The 22,023-nt window shown below is 30.5% G+C and overlaps 1 protein-coding gene across 2 annotated transcripts in view; it reads right to left on the bottom strand.

Moving 5' to 3' along the window:
- garz (Sec7 domain-containing protein garz) overlaps positions 1-22,023 on the bottom strand; it is a 138,426-nt gene that overhangs the window by 37,093 nt on the left and 79,310 nt on the right. Inside the window, exons 22-26 of one of the 2 annotated variants that reach the window (XM_035357268.2) lie at positions 21,213-21,328; positions 19,803-19,962; positions 9,492-9,729; positions 8,631-8,815; positions 4,610-4,829 (exon numbers count right to left, since the gene is read on the bottom strand). In XM_035357268.2, the coding sequence (XP_035213159.2) occupies positions 4,610-4,829; positions 8,631-8,815; positions 9,492-9,729; positions 19,803-19,962; positions 21,213-21,328 (919 nt within the window). The remainder of the gene's footprint in view (positions 1-4,609; positions 4,830-8,630; positions 8,816-9,491; positions 9,730-19,802; positions 19,963-21,212; positions 21,329-22,023) is intronic. The other variant, XM_035357341.2, reaches the window with a different exon arrangement.

The following is a 22,023-nucleotide window of genomic DNA, read 5'->3' as shown; positions in this document are numbered from 1 at the left end:
TTATATTTAATAGAGATTAATTCTTCTCTCAGACAACGTTATTTTAATACTTTCTGATTATGCACACCTCCCCTGGAAAGTTGGCACTGATTTGGTGACTAATTTTTTTGTCAAGCTAACATGTAAAAGGCAAACAATTTTGAAAATGGAGCTGTATTAAGAAATCCATAAAACAACAATGAATCAATAAAATTTTTTTAAATGGAAAAAATGCCTTTTTCAAGAAATCCGTATGTAACTTTTATTGCGCTATTGTTCCACTTATGTAAACAGCAGCCCGTTTGTGCTTTAAAAACATCAGAGAACAGCATCAATTTGGCATTGCACATAAATTTCAATCATCAAGAAGTGTAACTTCTCAGAATGCAAATTTTAGAATTCTCTACTATTAGGCAAAGTGCCTTATTTCTAAAGAAATGAAAGTTTTTCATCAGCTGGCAAACTCCACAGTCCCATTACAGTTCCTTATGGAAAAGGGGAGAAAAGTACTCAGTGCAAAAACAAACACTAATCAGAAAAATGGCCATCAAATTCGAAAAGGAAAAAAAAAAAAAAAAAAATCCATGCTCATCTGCTGAACCAGCTGTGTGAGCATGAATACCTGGGTTGCCACATAGATAAATTTCGGCAACATAGCACATTGCTTCATGAATGCTTTTCATTTGGGGGATGAGGATAGTCAGCAATAATCCTTATTTTTTACAGTGTTACTATAAGAAGAAAATTATTTTTGACACAGTTTATTTTTTTAAAGATCCAAAATAAAAAGTTTTGTATATAAATTTTACTGCAGAACAAGCTGAGTGTATTAACCGAGATTCAGGCACCCCCCTCCTCCAAAACAAAAAATTCGACCCATGAAATATAAATAAAAAATGCAACACAAAGGTAAATGTAGAAACAGGATGCTATTAGCTGTGACTTAACTTCTTAAGGCAAAAACACAAGATTTAGTAAATACAGTACAATTACAGTCAAAAGTAGTTAATTCGGACACCCATAATCCGGACCTCAAAGCTAAAAACTTTCAGCGCATGCGCGCCTTGACACATGCGCATAGGCGTTTACGCGAGCGCGTAAGACCTTTACGACTGCGCATATGTGTGCGCGCAAGCGCATACGTTTTCACGTGTGTGTTTTATGTATAACGGATGGTATATATTAAAATTATCTATTTCAGTTAATGTTGATGATTGCGTTGTTCCTTAATCTTCGAATTATTTCCGGCTTATTATTTTTTGCAGACTGTAAGAGCAATTTTATAAAAGTAAACTTGAACTTTCGATTATGTCAAATAGAATTTCCTATACTGGAGCTCCCAAAGGATCTACAAAACGAAAGTATGTTCCGATGTCATTCAAACAAAAAGTGGAATTGCTGCAAAAAATGGATAAAGACATGAAGAAGGTGACAGAGAGGTTAGTGAAAACGAAAAAATTTCGATTGACAAGTTAGTCGGTATTCTCGGCACAGCAATTACGGGACTTGAACAGTGGAACTTTGTAACTGAACAAGATATTATGTCTGTTTATAGAATTAAAGAGGAAGTATTATCTCATAAAACGAAGCAACTTAAACAACTTACATTGAAAGAAATGTTTAATAAAGTAAATAAATAAATATTAAGCTTCTTTTTTTCTAAATTTTGATAGCCTTTAGATCATAATTGTTCTTTATTTCATAAATTACGGTTTCATATTTTTAATTTTAGAATTTCTGCATGCCATCTTACGAGATTTAAACTGATGATCTATAATCCGGAAAAATCGATAATCCGGAATTGTTGAAGTCCTGTAAAAATATGAAACCGTAATTTATGAAATAAAGAACAATTATGATGTAAAGGGTATCAAAATTTACAGAAAAAAGCTTAATATTTATTTGTTTACTTTATTAAACATTTCTTTCAATGTAAGTTGTTTAAGTTGCTTCGTTTTATGTGATAATACTTTCTCTTTAATTCTATAAACAGATATAATTTTTTGTTCACTTACAAAGTTCCGCTGTTCAAGTCCCGTTAATTGCTGTGCCGAGAATACCGACTAACTTGTCAATCGAAATTTTTTCGTTTTCACTAACCTCTCTGTCACATTCTTCATGTCTTTATCCATTTTTTGCAGCAATTCCACTTTTTGTTTGATGGACATCGAAACATACTTTCGTTTTGTACGATCCTTTGGGAGCTCCAGAATCAAAAATTCTATTTGACATAAACGAAAGTTCAAGTTTACTTTTATAGTATTGCTCTTACAGTCTGCAAAAAATAATAAGCCGGATCCAATTCGAAAATTAAGGAACAACGCAATCATCAACATTAACTGAAATAGATAATTAGATAATTTTAGCTTACACCGTCCGTTATACATAAAACGCGCACGCGAAAACGTATTCTGCGCTTGCGCACACGCAAATGCGCAGTCGTAAGAGGTCTTACGCGCACGCGTAAACGCCTGTGAGCAATTGTCAACGCGGCGCATGCGCAGAAAGTTTTTAGCTTTGAGGTCCGGATTATAGATCATTCCGAATTATGGGTGTCCGAATTAACGACTTTTGACTGTATTATAGAAATGCAACTTTTATAATTTTACACATTTTGCTCAATTAAATTATTTTTCAGAAAACAGATTTTGGAATTTCAGATCACCAGATTAAATTTTGTAAGACAATATGTAGAAATTATAAAATTAAAAATTTGGAAATTTGTTAATGACATAAAAAGCATTTTTTACCCTTAAGTAAATAAAAATTTACATTTGTTTGTTTGCTCTATTAAAGATTTCCTGCAGTTAAGTTGTTTAAGTTTATCCAGTTTTCATGCTAATACTTTTTTGTGCTAATTTTTTTCTTTAACTTTATAGATAGAAATAATTTCTTATTCAGATACAAAGTTCCATCCTTCAACTTCCATAATTGCTGTGTTGAGAATTCTCATTAAATTGTCAACTGAAATTTTTTCATTCTCAGCAACTTCACTGTCACTTTCTTCATTATCGGTAGCAATATTTTCTGGATTAAAAAAAATTCTACATATTTCGTCATCAGTTAGTTGATTGAATGTTGAAGCATTGGCATCGCAATGGAAAACTTCTGTTATATCATCTTCATTTATGACCATCGACAATTTTTTGCAAATTCAATTAACTGAAAAATTTTTCTTTCTTTTTTTTTTTCAATATCTGAACCTTAAAATTCACAGCTATAATCATATAGCTAATGTCCGCTGTACACTACTGGCAAGTATCATGGGCCTGGTAATTAGAGACGTGTTGTTCTGCTAATTCTTTATTTCTAATTTTTAATTTTTTATAATTTTTTTCCCTTTTATCGCATGCTCAGGCAGTTACGCCTGAATTAAATTAATTTAGACATTTATTATACTTATGGCTTATCCAAGTCCTGAAACTAATTCCTATTGATAAGGCTTACCCAAACAACAAATCTGCTACTCTTAATTCAAAAAGCATTAAATTAAATCTTTTTGCTTACGAATATCATTTACAACATTTATTTTGCCTATAAAAAGAAATTTCTATTAAATTTCTCATCAGCACACTCAACACTTTGCAGTTGGCTAAATCTGTTATTCTCACCAAGTGTAATGTCAATATAAAAGGTTTATCATGCTGTTTGGTTATTCAGTTACTAAATTTTTTAAAATTGTTTCAGAAAAAAAAAAAAAAAAAAAAAAAAAGATTGATTTGAAGTAATTGAAAAATCATCACTGCATGACTCATTTCACAAACTGCCATGAGTTGATAGTCATGTGATGATGAAAGCAACAAATAATAAAAAAATTATTTGAAAGATTGGCGGCACAGATATAAGTTATTCAGTAGACATAAAATCAGTGATGAATTTTGGTAGAGTGTTTAGGTTTCAGATGATTGTTATGTAAAAAGGCAGTCACAAAGCTAAATTATTGATTATACAGATTTATGCTAATAAGTGATTGTGTTTCCTTTAGTGCCAGAGTGAAATTAAGAATCCTTCCACATGCATTATTATGAAAAAACATCTACTATAGATGTGTGAAGCATTAAGTATATGCTAAAGTGAGGCATTTCAGAACCTTATTCTTTCTCCCTTTTTGCAAAAAAAAAAAAAAAAAAAAAAAAAAAAAAAAATTACTAGTGGTACAGAGATTAGAATATTCTGAATAGTGGAATCCAGATTTTGGATTCTTTGTACTGTGTAACCGCAAGTGGTGTTTTCTTCTATGCAATTTTAATTTATTTTAGGGTTTAAGTGCACAGTATCGGTGTAATTACTTCGCTACTACCTAAAAAAATTGACAAATATTCTATATAGTTTGCCAGAGGCTAACTTATGGATGAATAATAAAGCATTCCTTTATTTTTCTACTCACATGCCACATTTGTGATTCATTAACTATTTTCCTCCTGTTTTCTTTAAGTGTAAAGACATGGTCTATATGTAAAAAGTTAATTTATTAGTAATGCATGTAAAGATCAATAAAACAATGATTAATAAATAGGCCACATGGGATACCACATTTCTTCCAATAAATTATATATACAAAAGATTAATTTCATATAACAACTGAACAGTGTATAATAAAACTCAATAAAAAAAGATTTAAAAAAAATACCTCCATGTGTACTAGCTTCGACAAAAGTTCGAATACAATGCACACAGCTCTCAAAGTTTTCAGTTGTTATGTGAGCAGCATCCCTTACTAGAAAGGCAAGTGATTCACAGCATTTCAAAAAGGCAATAGGATCATGCTGTAGCAATTCTCTGTGGAGTACAATGTTGTATTGGTTCACAGGTAAAGGCTGGACATTTTCAATTTCACCATTTTGATTCACCTAAAAATGAGAAAATTGTTTTACTTTTTAAGAGAAAACAAAACAAACTCTTTTAATTATTTTTATAAAGTTTTCAAGATTCTGCAATTTTTTAAATTTCATGAAAAAAGAAATCTTTTCCTGTACTTCTTGAGAGGTTTAGAGATATTATCATATTTATGATCATATTTATATTACACATGGGGAAAACAGGAAAAAGTCCATGCAATCAGCTTGGCTGCTAAATTAGATGTATTAATATTCAGCTACCGTATCCACTTGGCTATTGGTATGTTTGATACTTTAAAGTAGGAAGGTTCTATCAATGAAGAGATAAAAACATTGAGCTTGCAGAATTTTTTTCTCTTTAAAAGTTTCAGTGTGGAAAGCTATGATGTTCATCCAACATATGCTGAATATTCAGCAACATCGAGATATTAGGATTATCCAGCCAAACATCCATCAAGTTGATATATGTAAAAAAAAAATTATTAATTTTTTTTTCAATTTCATGGCCTTTACTGAATTCTTATGACTTTTAAATAATTGTAAAACATTTGTAAATGAAAGTAATAAAAGAATTTAAAAAAATAATACGGCTGAATCAAAAGCTGTTCAACATTTCATTTAAGTCCATAAACTGACATGAGGTCTTCTGAGCAACTATGTGAAGAAAATGATATTTCCTAATTAAGCTACAATTCCATTTACGCTGCCTACCATGACAATTGCATTATCATATACAAAAGCAACACAGTTTTCCCTAGATTTCCAAATCAAGACATTAAGAATGCCTTCTCCTGAATTGCTGATATATTCCAAAAATTAAGAACATATTTGGCCTTGCTTACTGTCACAAAATAAAACAAAAGTTTTACAGAACTCGCATTGCAAACTGAACTAGCTTTAATAGCTTCTGCAAGTGCTGCAGTTAGTAATACTTTCACAATGTCTTTTCTCATAGATACTGACATGCACTTAAGCAAAGTCCATGTTTCAGTCCTTCTGCATGTAATTCATTTCGGCATTACAGCATTCGGAATCATTGATTGAAACAAAGAATTTGTATGGTCAGCACATACAAGTGGAATTTTATGTTCTACTAAGAAATGACGAGAATAAAAACTTTGCACTTATAACAGAACTGCCATACCTTTTTACAAGGGGGACCCTCTACAGCAGATTTTATTTTCATTCAATCCTGGTGCTTGTTAGATTCCATGTGTCACTCACAATCATTATGACTGCCATATGCATATGAAAAATCACAATTGCACACAGAATACAACACAATTTCTGAAAATTCTGAAACAAGAAAACATAGCTCTTTCTTCCATATGTCAGTTTCTGAAAAACTTTCTACCTCATTGAAAGTGACATGGTAAGTACACTTTACCATGTCGGTAGCAAAATTAAAAGAATTTGCAAATTATGTCTATTTTTACAAAAAGTATTAACCCGAAGGTACTCATTATTCCGCTAAAGAATTAAGCAAATAGTCAGAGTTGAATACATAAAAATACACATGCATGTTATGTCCGCAGAACTGTGATTGTGGAGCGGATATAATCCTACAAGGTGTTTTCAGCAATTTGTGTGCTAGTACTCCTTCACAACATTTATTGCATTTCTTGCAAGAGTTGGGTAATTTTATAAGATATCAGATAAAATGAGTAGCCACGAACATATGGATATTGAAATGAAATGGAAAATTGTCAGTAGATTGGAGGCAGGTCAATTATTGTGTAGGTGGCTAAAGAGCTCAATGTAATGCCCAGTGTCATCTGCAGTTTATAGAAACAGTTTAAAGACACTGGATTCATATTAAGAAGACCTGGACAAGGTTAATCAATGATGAATGGAGATCTTATATGTCACTTTCAGCATGGTTACACAAGACTGCTACTGCTTCACAGTTCTCACTTGAGCTATATGCTACCACTGGAACCCAAGTTCAAGGATCTACACTTGCTCGAAAGCTTCATGAAATAGGGCTTCTTGTTCATTGCAGCACACAAGAAAGTGCATGTAACATCGTGTGAACAACATGCGCTTTAAACCAGACTTTAGTGCAGCACCACACTTTTTACAGATGAATTGCGATTCGGCCTGGACACTGAGTGTTGGCAAACGTGTATCTGGAGACAGCCTGGCACAGGATACCTCATCAGAGAAAAGGATCATTACGGTGGTGGAAGTGTAATAGTTTGAGACTCCTGAATTACTTCCTGTCCAGTATGGCATCATGCTGCACAAGCGGTCTGGCTGTCATACCACCTACTACACACATTTTCTGTTTACTATCACAATGTGGTTTTTGGTCAACCTTGCAGTATGAGCTCTACTCATGATAATGCATACATAAAATGACTTTTGAAAGATGCATCTCTTTTCCTGTCATAAATGTCATCTATACCAAATTTAATAAAAAATCTGTCCATTAATTTTTCATAAATTCAAAATAATATTCAAATTCTCTTAATTTTACACGTGAGTGTATATCTATCCCAATAGTTTTTAATATAAATGCACACATGCATCATATTCACATGCTTTCAATTTCAACAAACAATGTACTAAAGCCTGTCATAAGTTACATGAAATGTGCATATGATGTCAATGGAACAGTTTGATTTGACATCATTGTGCTGACATCACAGTTGCGAAACCAGCACAGTTGTTGAAGTTGACATCACAATTTATAAACATAGACTTTTGCCTACTGGCACATAGCACTTCATGTGATTCAAATTTGCCATTTTCTGCAACAATTTTTTATCAAATCTGCGATTCACACAGGGTAGAAACATAAGGAACCAAACAAAGGGTAGAAATCAGTAATAGTTATGGTAATTCCATAATAGTTCACATTTCTATATTCATTAGCATTTAAAAATACAGATAAGCTTCTGAACGCATTTTAAAACCATTGCCCACGAGTTTGAGGAATATTTTAAACAAATTTTATACTATTAAAATACAAGTTTCTGAAATAAAAACATCTAAACAATAGAGTTACATTATTTATCACAATCTAAAAGCTGCTATTGAGGTCTATTAGATACAATTTGTTATATTATTAAAACCAATGTGATTTTCTTTAACAAACTAATGTAAATAACATTTACACACAATTAAGACTAAAATAATTTCTTTTAAATCTCTTTTTCTAGAACATTCCAGTATTTTCTTTCTCCATTCTGCGAGCCTTCACAGTATAATGATGGCACACTCGGTGTATATTCGAGAGGTCCAGGCTTGAGTCCTGGCGAGAGCCTCCAGCATAAAAAAAAACCTAATGACTCTACAAATTTTAGCATTGTCTATTTACTTCTATTGTTAATTACAAACATTCAATAACATCTAATGCGTGTTGTAAAAGTACTCTTCCTTAATATCAACATTATTTCGCATAGAATTTGACTAAATTAAATTTCATATCTAGCTTTTTGGTAGCTGATTATTTGTTAATCAGGATATTTAACATCCAGTGCATCCTTAATTTTAATTAAATCTTATTTTAACAATTCATAAATAATACATTTAAAACTTCTGAACAGTTTATTTTTAACAGAACTTGTAATTTAGTTGCATTTTTAATTACATATATTTTATAGTAATCATAGTATAGTCATACATTAATTGGTATGGACAATCAGTAATTAAGAATACTTAAAAAATAAGGAAACACGGAAATTATGTTCAATGTATCCTCTATATGTGCATAAAAAAGAGAGAGAGAGAGAGAAACTTTAAAAAAAATGCTGAACATAAAAAAAGAAGGTAAGTCAGTGGGATTGGTAAAATTACAATCCCACTCACCAGAGTCCAGCCACCTTGAGTACCCACATTATCATTCAGCAGCAAATTTAACTGGTGATTGTGAGAACGAGGACTCTCAGGCTGATTTTCATACACTCCGGTGTCAGATGTATAACCTCGTTCAAGCCCCAAACCAGAATCCACAGAATGTCGTCCAATGCTCAACTCACTATCAGACTGGGCACCTACAACAATCAGAGAGAGATAAAACAGTTTTGTTAATGGATAATCCATGTAAAGGTTACACATAAAGAATACCTGTTAATCATGAAAGTACAAATCCGACTTTTTTTAGGAATAGAATCTATAAAAAGCATAAGGTGATTTTTACACAGGAAAATCTAAATTTCTATGAAACATCCTTAGAAAAGAAAAAAAAAAAAAAAAAAAAAAAGAAAAAAAAAAAAAAAAAAACCTTGTCCCCCAAGAGAAAATGGTAAGAGTTTTTTTTTGGGGGGGGGCTTTTATTTATTGTAACATTATTATATTTGTCAAAAAATAATTAAAAAGTTTAAAAACTACTGATTGTTTTGAAACTAGTCTTAAAATGACTAATGTCTAATTTCTAAGTAGACAATACAAGAATCCACAGTCCCCAAAAAGAGAACAGGTTTTTATTATTATGCAGTGTATTAATTTAGACAGGATTTCAAAATGTCAACCAAATGTATGCATTCAAAATACAAATTTGAGAAAAAATGCAAAACTTGCATAATTTCTGGCGCTCTTAAAAAAAAAAAAAAAAAAAAAAAAAAAACAGAAAATAGATTTTGTGCTTAAAATCTTAAATCTAGAATAGCATTGTAAAAATAATGAAAAATCTGTAACAACTGCCAAGCATGCGTACAGGAATTTACTTACCGGATGGCACCACTTTACTAGGCACTTCAGTGGGGCTAACGCTATTGAATTCTCGAGGTGGTTTTGCCCCAGCACCCACTCGCTCCAGTAGAGAAAATATCAATGCCCAGTCACTTTGGCTGTGAATATTAGCAGCATTAGTCCTGAGCAATTCATGCAAAGCATACGCAATTTGCTTAGACACCTGCAACATTGCTGTTGGTTTCAGGTACAGTAAAACTCTTAGAGACTGAAGGACCTGCAAAAAAAATTTTAATTAGTGATCTGTTTGCAGCAGATAAAGAAACAATTATGAATTCTAAAATTAACTAACTGTAAAGAAATGTAGAATTTGAAACAGAAGATTAATGTTTAATGACTCAAACAATGTTAAAAGCATAGAATATTAATTATCTGGGTTAACTGAGGCCACAGCCCAGATATTTGAAAAATCCACGGTAACTGCATTGTCTTTTTCCTGGAAACCAACACATTAATTGTGATATTATTATATTGTATTATAACTTATTACTATAGGCCCACATATTTAATTTAATGCAAGTGTTTTCCTCTTTTTTGTTTGTAGTGTTTAATCTCAATAATAACAATACAGTTAAAACACACATAGAAACTTTTTAAATTAACACTTTGCACAGCTCTAACCCTCTTAGCATTACGGCCAGAAAATTTCGTATAGAAGGCTGGCTTTTTTATTCATTACACATAAAAATTTCTGCTAGCTTTTAATGTATCCGATTTTGGTTTGGATGTATATTGAAAGAAAAGGAATCAAAGTACAAAGTGAGAGAGTAGTCTTTTAATTAAAATCAAGAAAATACCACTTATTCATGACATTTTGAGGAACTTTGAAATTTCAGGGCTAAACCCATAATGCTCGGAGGGTTAAAACTAATTTTTTAAATTTTAAAATTAAATATTTTTTTTTAAAATGAGCTATTGTAATTATCTTAGTCATGTGTGACTAAAAATAAAATTGTGGACCTGCACATAAGGGTAGGTTTTAAATCAAAGTCATTAAAGAAAATTTAAACTAATCAATGAAATCATCATTATATTTAGTATTTCTATATAATCGTTACAATTATTCTTTGAATATCTACTACTTAATACTAGTCTTATATGCATTTAACAATTTTACATTTAGTTGCATAACACAACATCATGATAACTAAAAAAAAGTATTTTTTAACTTTTTAGGCAGCAAAATGGGAAAAAATATAGAAAGAAAAATCATTCCTTTTAATCAACATAGCAATAAATAAGTGATGTCCTCTTTCTTCATGGTCTTCTAATTTAATTAATAGCATAATATTGCATCCAATTAAAAAATATAATAAATTTGTATCTAATTCATTTAAATTTCTATTTGAGTTAGGAATTTGATCTCATCATCACTTAAAATCATGGGGGCTTAGCAAGAAAGGAATTAATAATCTTTTGGTTTAAAAATACAGCATAAGCAACTGCACAGTGGTTAAAAAATACAATATAAAGTCTTTAATCCGGACCTCAAAGCTATAAACGTTCTGTGCATGCGCATAATACATTTATGCATGTACGTTTAATGTATAACGGACGGTATAAGCTAGGCTAAAATTACCTAATTATCTAGTTTAGTAAATGTTGCAGATTGTGTTGTTCCTTAATCTTCTAATTGGATCTGGCTTATTATTTTTTGCAGACTGTTAGAGCAATTTTATAAAAAGTAAGCTTGAACTTTCGATTATGTCAAAAAGAGTTTCTAATTCTGGAGCTGCCAAAGGATCTACAAAGCGAAAGCATGTTTCGATGTCCATCAAACAAAAAGTGGAATTGCTGCAAAAAATGGATAAAGGCATGAAGAAAGTGACAGAGAGGTGATTTGTTTCTCTAACCATTCCGAAATCTGTTTATCAATTTGACGCTGCTCTGCGGGTGGGACATCACAGCGTGCAATGAACTGGAAGTTGATCTCTCAGCACTATCCTCATCTTCAGGGTGGATGTTTATATTTTATTTGGCTTATAATTCCTTATTAAATGTAGTATTTCATCTCGATGTACTCCATCTTTGATAAGATTTAAATCAAATTCCTCGTCATTATAAATATCACGAATACACATCAAATAGTTTTCTGGTTGCAATTTTCTAATTTTGACTATGCGTAATGTATGCTTTACGCATGTGTGCATTGAAAGAAATGTTTAATAACATAAACAAATAAATATTAAGCTTTTTTTTTTTTGTAAATTTTGGTACCCTTTAAATCATAATTGCTCTTTATTTCATAAATTACGGTTTCATATTTTTAATTGTATAATTTCTGCATGCCATCTTACCAGATTTAAATTGATGATCTATAATCCGGAATCGCCGAAGTCCCAACGAATCCGAATTAAAGACTTTGTACCGTAGAATGATTTTTGAAAAATCACCTAAATTCACTAAGCATTAAACTAGCATAAAAAATACCAAATAAACTTCAATTAGAAGACTATTTTTTTATTATCCTTTAGTACAAAGATCAAAATTCTGTGATGATTAGTCTGGTTGTTCAGCAAGAATATGTGAGAAAAATTCAGAGTCAAATAATAATAATAGTAAAATTATAAAATTTTGAAAAGATTGCTGTGGAATCATCGTCATAAACATATATGCACGATATATATCATGAAAATCAGTGAATATTAAGTTTTATCCAATCAAACAAAGGAATGAAGTTAAATAAATCTAAACAAAACACTATATTTTATACTCAAGGGAATTGAGAAAAAGCCACCTCATTCTCAAGAATAAAAAACTAAATACACAAAATATGTAATTTACAACATAAAGATAATGCTGCTTAAAACAAATTTTTTTTTTCATAATTTTGCCACTAATACAACATTCTACACTTACTTAATCTATATTTAGATAAACAACATTTTTATGACTGACTAATGGTTTGCAAAATAAACTGAGAAAAAATACCTGAAAACTTCAGACTACAGTCTACACCAGGGATGTCAAACTCATAGGTACACTTGGGCCAAACAAACAAGGTTTAACTTTAGGCAAGCCGCAAAAAAAAAAAAAAAAAAAAAAAAAAAAAAGAATCCATATTCATAGAAACGTAGATTTATTTCGAATAATACAATAATAAACATATATATATATTTATATAGAAAAGAACAAGAAAAAATTAATGTTTACGTCCTGATACTTGACATCTCTTCTCTGCTACTACCTTTCCTATTTCGGGAGAAATTTTGTTTGCAGTGATAACTTTCAACGCTGACCCAAGGTGAGCATCATTAATACGGTTTCTAATAGGAAACCTTTCATGACTGAAAATAACTGCTCGCACCGATAAGTGCTACCAAACATGGAAATAATTTCATATGCGAATTTTCGAGTATTTTCAAACCTGGCTGGTAAATATTTGTAAAATTCAGGCACGCCCACTTCAATGAATTTTGCTTTCAAATTTGAGTTGCATTGAATCTCGATCACCTCCATTTGCATATGGCCGGGTACTGAGTTAATACTTATTGAGAAAATCGAAGAAAACAAAAAAAATTTGTCTTCGAGGGAACTAAAATCATTTAACCTCATTTCAAATTCAGTTGTTAAATTTGCAATTTTTTCTGCGTATTTTTGATACTAACAAGTATCATCTAAACTTGATTTGTTCATGCTGCACGTTGGGAAGTGCGTCAAATCTTCATTTTTAAGTTGTTTTTCCCAAAGAACTAGTTGACATTTGAATGCTTTAATTATGTCAAACATGTTCGTAATGATATGATCTTTTCCTTGTAACGATAAATTTAAATCGGTTAAGTGTTTGGTTATATCAAACAAGAAAGATAAATCTTGTATCCATATTGGATCATAAAACAAACTTACATCTTGATTTTTCGTTTTTAAAAACTGACATATTTTTTCTTTCAAATCCCAGAATTGTTTGAGAATCTTGGAGCAAGATAACCAACGTACCTCGGTATAGTAGGACAAACCCAAATATTCACTATCTAACTCACTTAAGAAAGCAGTGAATTGACACTGATTTAAACCTCGAGATCTTATAAAATTTATAACTTTTTTTATATATGACAAAACATTCTCCATATTTATTACTTTCATGCATAGAACTTCTTGATGTATAATACAATGCATATGATGAATGTTTGAACCGTGGATTTCACTAAATTTTTTCTTAGTAATGCTACGAAGCCCTTGTTTTTCCCGGTCATTGATAGAGCGCCATCTGTAGCTACAGAATTTAATTTTGCCAAAGGTAGATTGTATTTCTGCAGAGGTCCAAAAACACAAGTAAATATATCTTCTCCTGTAGTAGTACCAGGCATCGGTATTAGTTCCAGTAATTCCTCAAGAATGTTAAAATTCTTGTCACAAGAACGAAGAAACACTGCCAATTGAGCTTTGCCACTAATGTCCGTGCTCTCGTCACAGGCAATAGAGAAACTTTTGAAACTAGATGATTTTGCTTTGATCTGATCACTTAAATTCATGGCTAAATCAGTAACTTTTTCCGCAACTGTATTTCGAGACAATGAAATTGATTGAAAAGCCTTCACATTTCCAGGACAAACAATTTCTCCAGCTTTCATAGGCATTCCTTGATGAAATCACCGTCAGTAAAAGGCTTCGAATGTTTAGCTATCAACTCGGACAAGACGTAGCTTGCATGTACCGCCGCTTCACTTTCTTGCAATACTTTACTAAACACGGACTGTTGCTTTTTCCCTCCTAACTTGAGCTCTTTCAACTTTTCTTCTCTCATTAATCCTTCGTAATTGTTATATTTCGATTTGTGTTGTTCGTAATGACGTTTAATATTATATACCTTTGGTACACTAATAGTATTATTACATATCAAGCAGATTATTTTATCTTTTATTTCACCTAATTCCCATTTTACTTGGAATATTCTACGTTCGTCAGCGATTTTTCGTTTAATTTTACTACCACTTGGTTCTGATATAGACATACTGAATACAAAGGGCTGGAATAAACACAGTTAACGTTAAAAAGTTAACAAAAATTTATTCTTTCCACAAGAGATAAATCAAAATGCTGAAATATTTCTTCAAAAATATTCTAACAATATCACAAAATATCAAACGTTTAGCAAAAATCAATTCAAAACAGAGAAACTAATTCTATGTCACAGTGAAATCGCTACAAGTCAATCACAGCATTAAGTAAACAAACAGTTTGCTAGAACTACAGCTACTACTGAGATGAGTTGTTTGTTCTCGGCTTTTATAAGCTTTATAATTAATTTCTCAAATATACTGGAAACATCTATAAATATCTGGATTTTTGTGGATGGCAACAGCAATTACGAGATATTTATTTATTAGGTATTAAATGCACGCGCTGTTCTATTTTTAACCTTCCAACGCAGCTGTCTTTTCAAAAATCGTCTGCATTGCTAAGGCAACATGAAGCAAATCTAATTACAATTCTAAATAAAAAAAAAAAAAAAAAACTAAATAAATAAATAACTATGAAATCCATAACAATATGAATTAAGTAATAATTAATAAGCAAAGTAATAATTAATAAGCAATTAAGTAATAATTAATAAGCAAAGTGCATGCACATGCATGCCAATATATCGTACAAAACTATGATTGGAAAACTGAGACCATGAGTTCGGCCACATTCGGCTTTCGGGGGATGCGTACAAGTTCTGAGTGCACGTGTCCCCCAAAAGCCGAAGGTAGCTGAACGCAAGCTACTCACACGCATTTGTAATTTAAGTAGTGTGTGTGTCAGCTCGCTGTGAGTAATCTAACAACACTGAATAAATTATCGTTAATTACTTAGCAGTAAACATTTCATTTTTTTTCTTCGCTGATATGTTATTTTATTATTATATATTATTATTTGCCGATATATTGGCCGGGCCGCAAAAATATTTGTTGCGGGCCGCGAGTTTGACATCCTTGGTCTACACCTTCAAACAGAATTTAATATTAGAAATTAAAAAAATAAACATAAACTGTAACATATTAAAATGTTAAAACCTATTTTAATTTATATCAATTAGGTATATTATTTTAAAAAATAAAATACAAGTTTTTAATTATTAAAAAGTGCACTTATTTTTAAAAATTCTTTGTGAAAATAAATATGAAAGAAAATTAAATATGTTTATGGAATGGCAACACTCAGAAACTGCCTATGAAGAAAGGCACATGGAAGATAAAAGTTTTATACTTTGCATAATAACAACACCTGCTAAGAGTCGGTTCTAGATTTTTTTTTTCTGTTATTCTCAACAATCAGTTTTAAGCTAGCTAGAATATAATTTTGTAAGTTTATGTGAAAAATAAATGATTTGGACACCACATGACTTGAATGGCCTCTTAAATTATAAAAAAAAATTTCTGCATTTCATTTTAAATTCATTTCCTCGAATTTTATTAGTGATACATTTCTAATTCAATCAATTCAGTTATCACTTTGTGAAAAGGCAAAAATACACAAAAAATCAATTTTCATTAAAAATTGTAAAATACAGAAAAACCTAAAACACCAAATACAGTTAAAATAAAGAATTTTACAATTAAAAGAGTTTCTATGTAAAAACAAGCAATCTGGCCAGCGAGCATGAAAACAAAATTTCTGGTGCACAAAATTGAAAGTTAACTTTTGGTTATACTGAAAAGTTGGTACCCAAAACTGAGTGAATTCTCTATTCTCTTAAGTTTTGAATGTAAACAAATGGTGGCTTTGTTAGACTTAGTGTCAATAAAACTTTTAAACTGTCAATAATTCTAAAACTATAGCATGCAGTTTAACTAAAGGCATAAAAACCTTAAGCAGAACATAAGAACAACATAATTCAATCATTTTTAAAGCAAAAAATTCACAATTTACCAACATGCAAGAATAAAAAAATTGAGTTCACCGAGCCAAGTAAAAGAGTGGCAATATACAGGGTGATTCAGAATTCATTATAAATATTTGGTGGGGAGGTAGGGAATAGGAAAAGGAGATTTCTCATACGAATGCATGGGCGCATATGCCATGTAGTAGGGCAAAATGACCCCAGTTCAATGATGGAAAGAACACATAAAAAGGAAGTAGTATGGAAAAAAAAAAAAAAAAATTATTATCTTACATGTAACATTTCTTTGCATCGGTTTTACAGACTTACGAGAGGTGCTCGAACTGCTGACCATGTGCTAGAATGCATGACTCACAACGGCGTTGCATGGACAACCGGACCTTCTGGAATATGCCTGGCATTTATATGCATATCTGCAAGTTCATTCCACGTATACCGGTTCATTATACTTCTGCAAAGTCACCTAGTCGAATGGCGATTGGCTGCACACGTCAAACAGCCATGCTTATATATGGAAGTTTTGTACACACAGAGCCTCTACACCACCATGCGTTCATCTGCGCCCATACTTTCCTATGTGAAATCTCCTTCTATTCCTATTCCCTACCTCCCCACCAAATACTGATGACGAATTCTGAATCAACCAGTGTATATATATATTTAGAAAACAATTAAAAAAATATAAATATGCCTTTAAATAATCAATATCCCAATTAAAAAAATTTCTTAAAGAAATTAAAAGAAAAAAGATCATAACAGAAGATTAATTCAATGTCAGGGAAAAGGAAATCTCTCTTCTACAAAAATCCCTGCTTTTCTGTATCCAGAATTAGCAGATGAACCATTTCAATGTATTTTAATTATAATAATTCACCCAAAAATTCTGGCCCTTCACCAAAGGACAAAGGTCCAATTAGTCAATTTATCTTACTTTATATATATATATATATGTATATTTATATATGTTTGGTGCAGCTGATTGCAATGAAAAAGTAAGGTGTATGACAACATATTATAGCAGCTCCATATACAAAAATTTGACATTCTATGGTTCTTCATTTTTGTGTTATGTGAGAATATATATATATACTTACAGACTTCATGAAACAAATATCTTCTGAATATGTTTTAATTCCATATTACAATGCAATTTTAGGAGAAAAAGAGTCTTTTATTCTGTCCTTACATACAGATGTCATGCAAAAAACATCATTCAGATGGATTCAAGAGTGGTCAAAGCAGACATTTTTCTGAAATATACCTGAATTTTTTTTCCTATTACAATGAAGTAAAAAGAGGAAAACATTAATACATAGCTGGCGATAGTGAAATAGGAAGAATCTGGAGGTTCTCATGCTCCAAACCAGAAGTTTTTGGGAGGTTTGTGCAGCACACTGGTACCATTTCAAAAGAATTCCAAATTGACTTTAAATTCACTTTATGATGCATGATTTAGGTTATTCAACTACTCATACTGTATTTTTTTTAATATACTAAATAAAGTACATTGATACTTAACTAGACATTCTAAATTTTACGTTTTAAAGCTAATTTTAGTTTGTAAGTTTTTAACGCTTTTATACAGTGAAAATCCTGAGTAGGGAAGGAAAGTCATAATTTATCAATGTAATTTTAAACATGATGAAAATAAAATGAACAATTAATATACGTAAACCATTGTTGATAAACTTAGTAAGCTTACCATATACTAATGTAAAAAAAAAAAAAAAAATATCAATAGATTAAACATTGGTTGAATTTCCAAGAAAAATTCTACAAATGTCTGCAGTATAATACGGCAGTTCAGATAAAAAAATTTACCACGAAAAATTACTAGGTTGGGTGCATGAAATATGCTCAGATTAAGTTTTATGGATGCAATAGATAAAATTGTTAAAAGAAAATCTTTGAAAGAATGCTAAAAAAATGTTTGTCTAATTCAATGCTAAAAAACATCTTCATTGGTAATAGCTAAAATTGAAGAACTGGCAGATTTGGTCATCTACCTGGAGACTGGAAAAATGTGATAATGATTCGCTTTATGTGATTACTGCAAAGCCTTGAGGGCTATCTGTTTAAGGGAAGGGATACATTCATAGATGACTTTCTAAGGAAAACTGGCTCATAAACATGTTACACATGGGAGAAAAACCACGAAAACAAGCATACAGCCAGCTCACAAGATGCAAACCTCAGACCAAACTACTACCAGTGTTCAGCTGCTGGTGGGCCAGGATGCATGATAAAAACTGGGAATTGGAAGCTATATATAGCATAGTATAACATAAATATAGGCAGCTTTGCAGCATAGTATAACATAAATATAGATTTATAATATAATACTTTTAGCACAGTTCTAACATAATATAGTTTATAGCACTTTTAACGTAGTATAACATAAACATTGATAATATGTATAACATAAATACAGATAGCTTTTTATAGCATCTAATCTGGCAAAAGGGGGAGGGAAAGAGAGAGTGACAGAGAAACAAATTAATAATTAGTTTAATTTAGCTTGAAAAGTTCAAAAAGTGATCTCCAGTAATTGGAATTCTATTTACTTATAAAAAACAATCCCAAATCTTGTTGTTTCAAAGGAAAAAAAAAATGTCATGACTGCAGCAAGCAAAACTACAAGCATGGCAACTGTCGTATTTGAGAAACGATTAAAAACACATGCATGAGATTTAAAAAAGCCTAATAGTAAGTATCTTTAACTTTCCTCTTTGTTAAAGAGGCCATGCCAATCTTGTTCTGGCAGTAGACATATTACAAGTGCATAGTATAAAGATTAATCCAGCCCATGTAAAAATAAAAAAGCATTCTTACTTTTAAAAATTTTCATTTGAAGATAATGCCTTAAATCTAATTGCATAATATCTAACAGAATATTCATAACTGATTATTCTCAATGGTAGTTATTCAGTGCTGAGAGTAAACACATCAAAATATAAATGTAAAAAGCTAAAATTAGAAAAAACTTTATATGAAAATTATTAAAAAAATAATTAAGGAAGAGAAAATAATGAGAGTTCATATTTGCACTTTACCATATTACAACATAAAATAAACTCATTAGAAAGATAAAAAAAATCTAATGTGCATTTAGATTTACAGCATATATAAATATTAAGTTGTAACACAACACCCAAGTTTTTGATCAACAGTAAAAGAATGTAAACCCATAGTGTAAACAAAGAAATGCACATACATCTACACTGATTTTTGCCTAATTTTAAATCACCAAGAGAGGTATTAATACATAGGTATTTACATTTGCTGATGATTTCCAACATGAAACAACAAAAGTGTGACTACTTCTTTTTCATACTTCAACAGATAAATACAATTAACAATCCCATAATTCACTTTTAAAACTTTTGAGTAAAATTTTTTAAAAAATTATAACCACAATATACACATAAAAAAAAGTACTCATATCATAGTGAACTAAATATACAGACCTGAGGTATCATTTCTTCTTTGCGTATCAAACGGATAGCAATCCGCAATATACCAACAACAGCTCTCTCAAGAAGATATTTATGATCACTAGCGGCTGATGCCATGATAAGATTTAACAGATGATCTCGGATAATTCTCCAAATACTCATTACTCTGTCTCTAAGAAAGAATATTACATAAAGGATTATAAAGATATAATATTTATATGTATAAATGGTTTGTATACATGAGATAAACTTTGTGTGTCACTAATTCCAAATTTTTATAAAATCTGACATATACAGATCACATACAACAAAATTTGTTGATGGGTGGTGGTTTTGCTGTTCAGTATGTATCAGATAAAATTAACAGCACTTTGCAACCAACATTGGCAGACAGAAGTATTCAGAATAACTTTTAATGTATATAAATATTTGAATGATAAAATTAGGTTTTCAAAAAAGTATTCATATACACTGGTTTTACTATACACAGCATTTTTACAAATGTTAATACCTTGAAACATTAGGGTTTATCAATAGCTATTCCCCCCATAACTTTTAAAGTAATTGCAATCTTTCTGGATTTCCCTTGTATATATCTAAAAGGCATGCATATTTATATTATTTTACTTAAAACTCACTCCTGAGAGCTCAATATCCCATAGTTTTCTGTGAAATTTCATAGCATAAATACAACTTATTTTTCTTTTCTTTATGTAATTCCAAACAATTTATTGCATTTCAATAATATTTTTATACATTCCTTTCTTTTCCAAAATTATGTTTTACTGATATGCCCTTTTCAGATTTGCTAGATATTAAATTTACTAATATTTAATTTGGGATTTAGTTTGCATGAGGGAAAAATATTTCTGTTTGCTGATAGGTCTTAATGCAATATTAGAAAGAAATATAATATATTATACAGCTCTAAAAAATTTCTCAGGAAGTATTTTATGGAATTTAATATTAATTTGTCTGCAAAAATTTTTATTTCATTTGTGATTGTTTGAATATATATATATATATATATATTTTTTTCATTTTACACTTAGCTTTTGTATCTAATACAAGAAAGCCACAAAAAGGTGTATGAACAAGCCTTATTAAATATGGATCTGTTTTTCCATGGTAATTTTTAAGCTATTAAGAAAAGACATACGAAGAAATGCTACAGCTGCAGTATAATGTACTTAAAAAATTTTCATATTTAAAAAGCTTATTTTAATCCTGCCCTATTCATTCACGATTTTATGAATGGAACTCAAAACATTTTCTTATTAGTTTGTCACAATTCCTTTATGGCTTTGAACATACTACTTAAGAAAGTAAAAGAATTATTTCAATATCACAACTATTTTTAATATTTTGATCCTGACCACAGCACGCATTAAAAAAAAAAAAATGCAGAGAGAGATATATTACCTGTTCAGTAGCACAATTTTAATTAGAAGTTCCATTAAGAAAACTGTAGAATCTTCATCATAACTTCCACCAATTGATGAGGGAGATTCAGGAGCATGGCAAACAAATATTAAAGTCTAGATGGTAAACAATATATATACATTCTCATTTTTGAAGTATGAAATTCAAGCAGATAATAGTGACAAAACAAATTAAAAATAAATAAGTAAATAAAGTGAAATTTAGTTTCCAAATCATATTTAAACATCTTCCATATTTTATCAATAAAACATGCATGCCCCAGTTGATGTATTAGAACTTTAATTTCGATGTTCAGTTCCTTTAGGACAAACCTCATATATGGAGGAAAAAAAAAAAAAAAAAAAACCTTTTACTTTGTACTAACAACCTTTTACCTTGTACTAACAACATAAACATTATAAATATTATTGTGAAATATCATTAGAGTCCAGATGCTTATAATTACAGATGAAGCATTCAAATCTTTGAAACCATATATCATGAAAAATTCAAGATTAATATACTCTAATCTTTACATTTTTTCCATCATTCAAAACATTTGAATTTTAACATAAAAAATTATGTATTAAATGCTTTAATTCAAAACAGTTATAAGAAATTAACAGCATGATTAACTTATTGATAACCAACAGAAGTGTTCATTAAAAAATATAATTATCATCATACACTGTTGACCACCGTAAATGCAACTCCCTGAAGGAAGCATACAAATAATATGAAATTTACAACATGCATTAATGGAGGTGAGATATGTAAATGATTAGAATTTCAGCGCAGATGCACATCATGT

The sequence above is a fragment of the Stegodyphus dumicola genome, chromosome 3 (assembly GCF_044657685.1).
Source record: "Stegodyphus dumicola isolate Sdum_Otavi_A_Nest chromosome 3, ASM4465768v1".
Taxonomy (NCBI): domain Eukaryota; kingdom Metazoa; phylum Arthropoda; class Arachnida; order Araneae; family Eresidae; genus Stegodyphus; species Stegodyphus dumicola.
The sequence above is the reverse complement of the archived record's forward strand: the minus strand, read 5'-3'. Positions and strand labels throughout refer to the sequence as shown.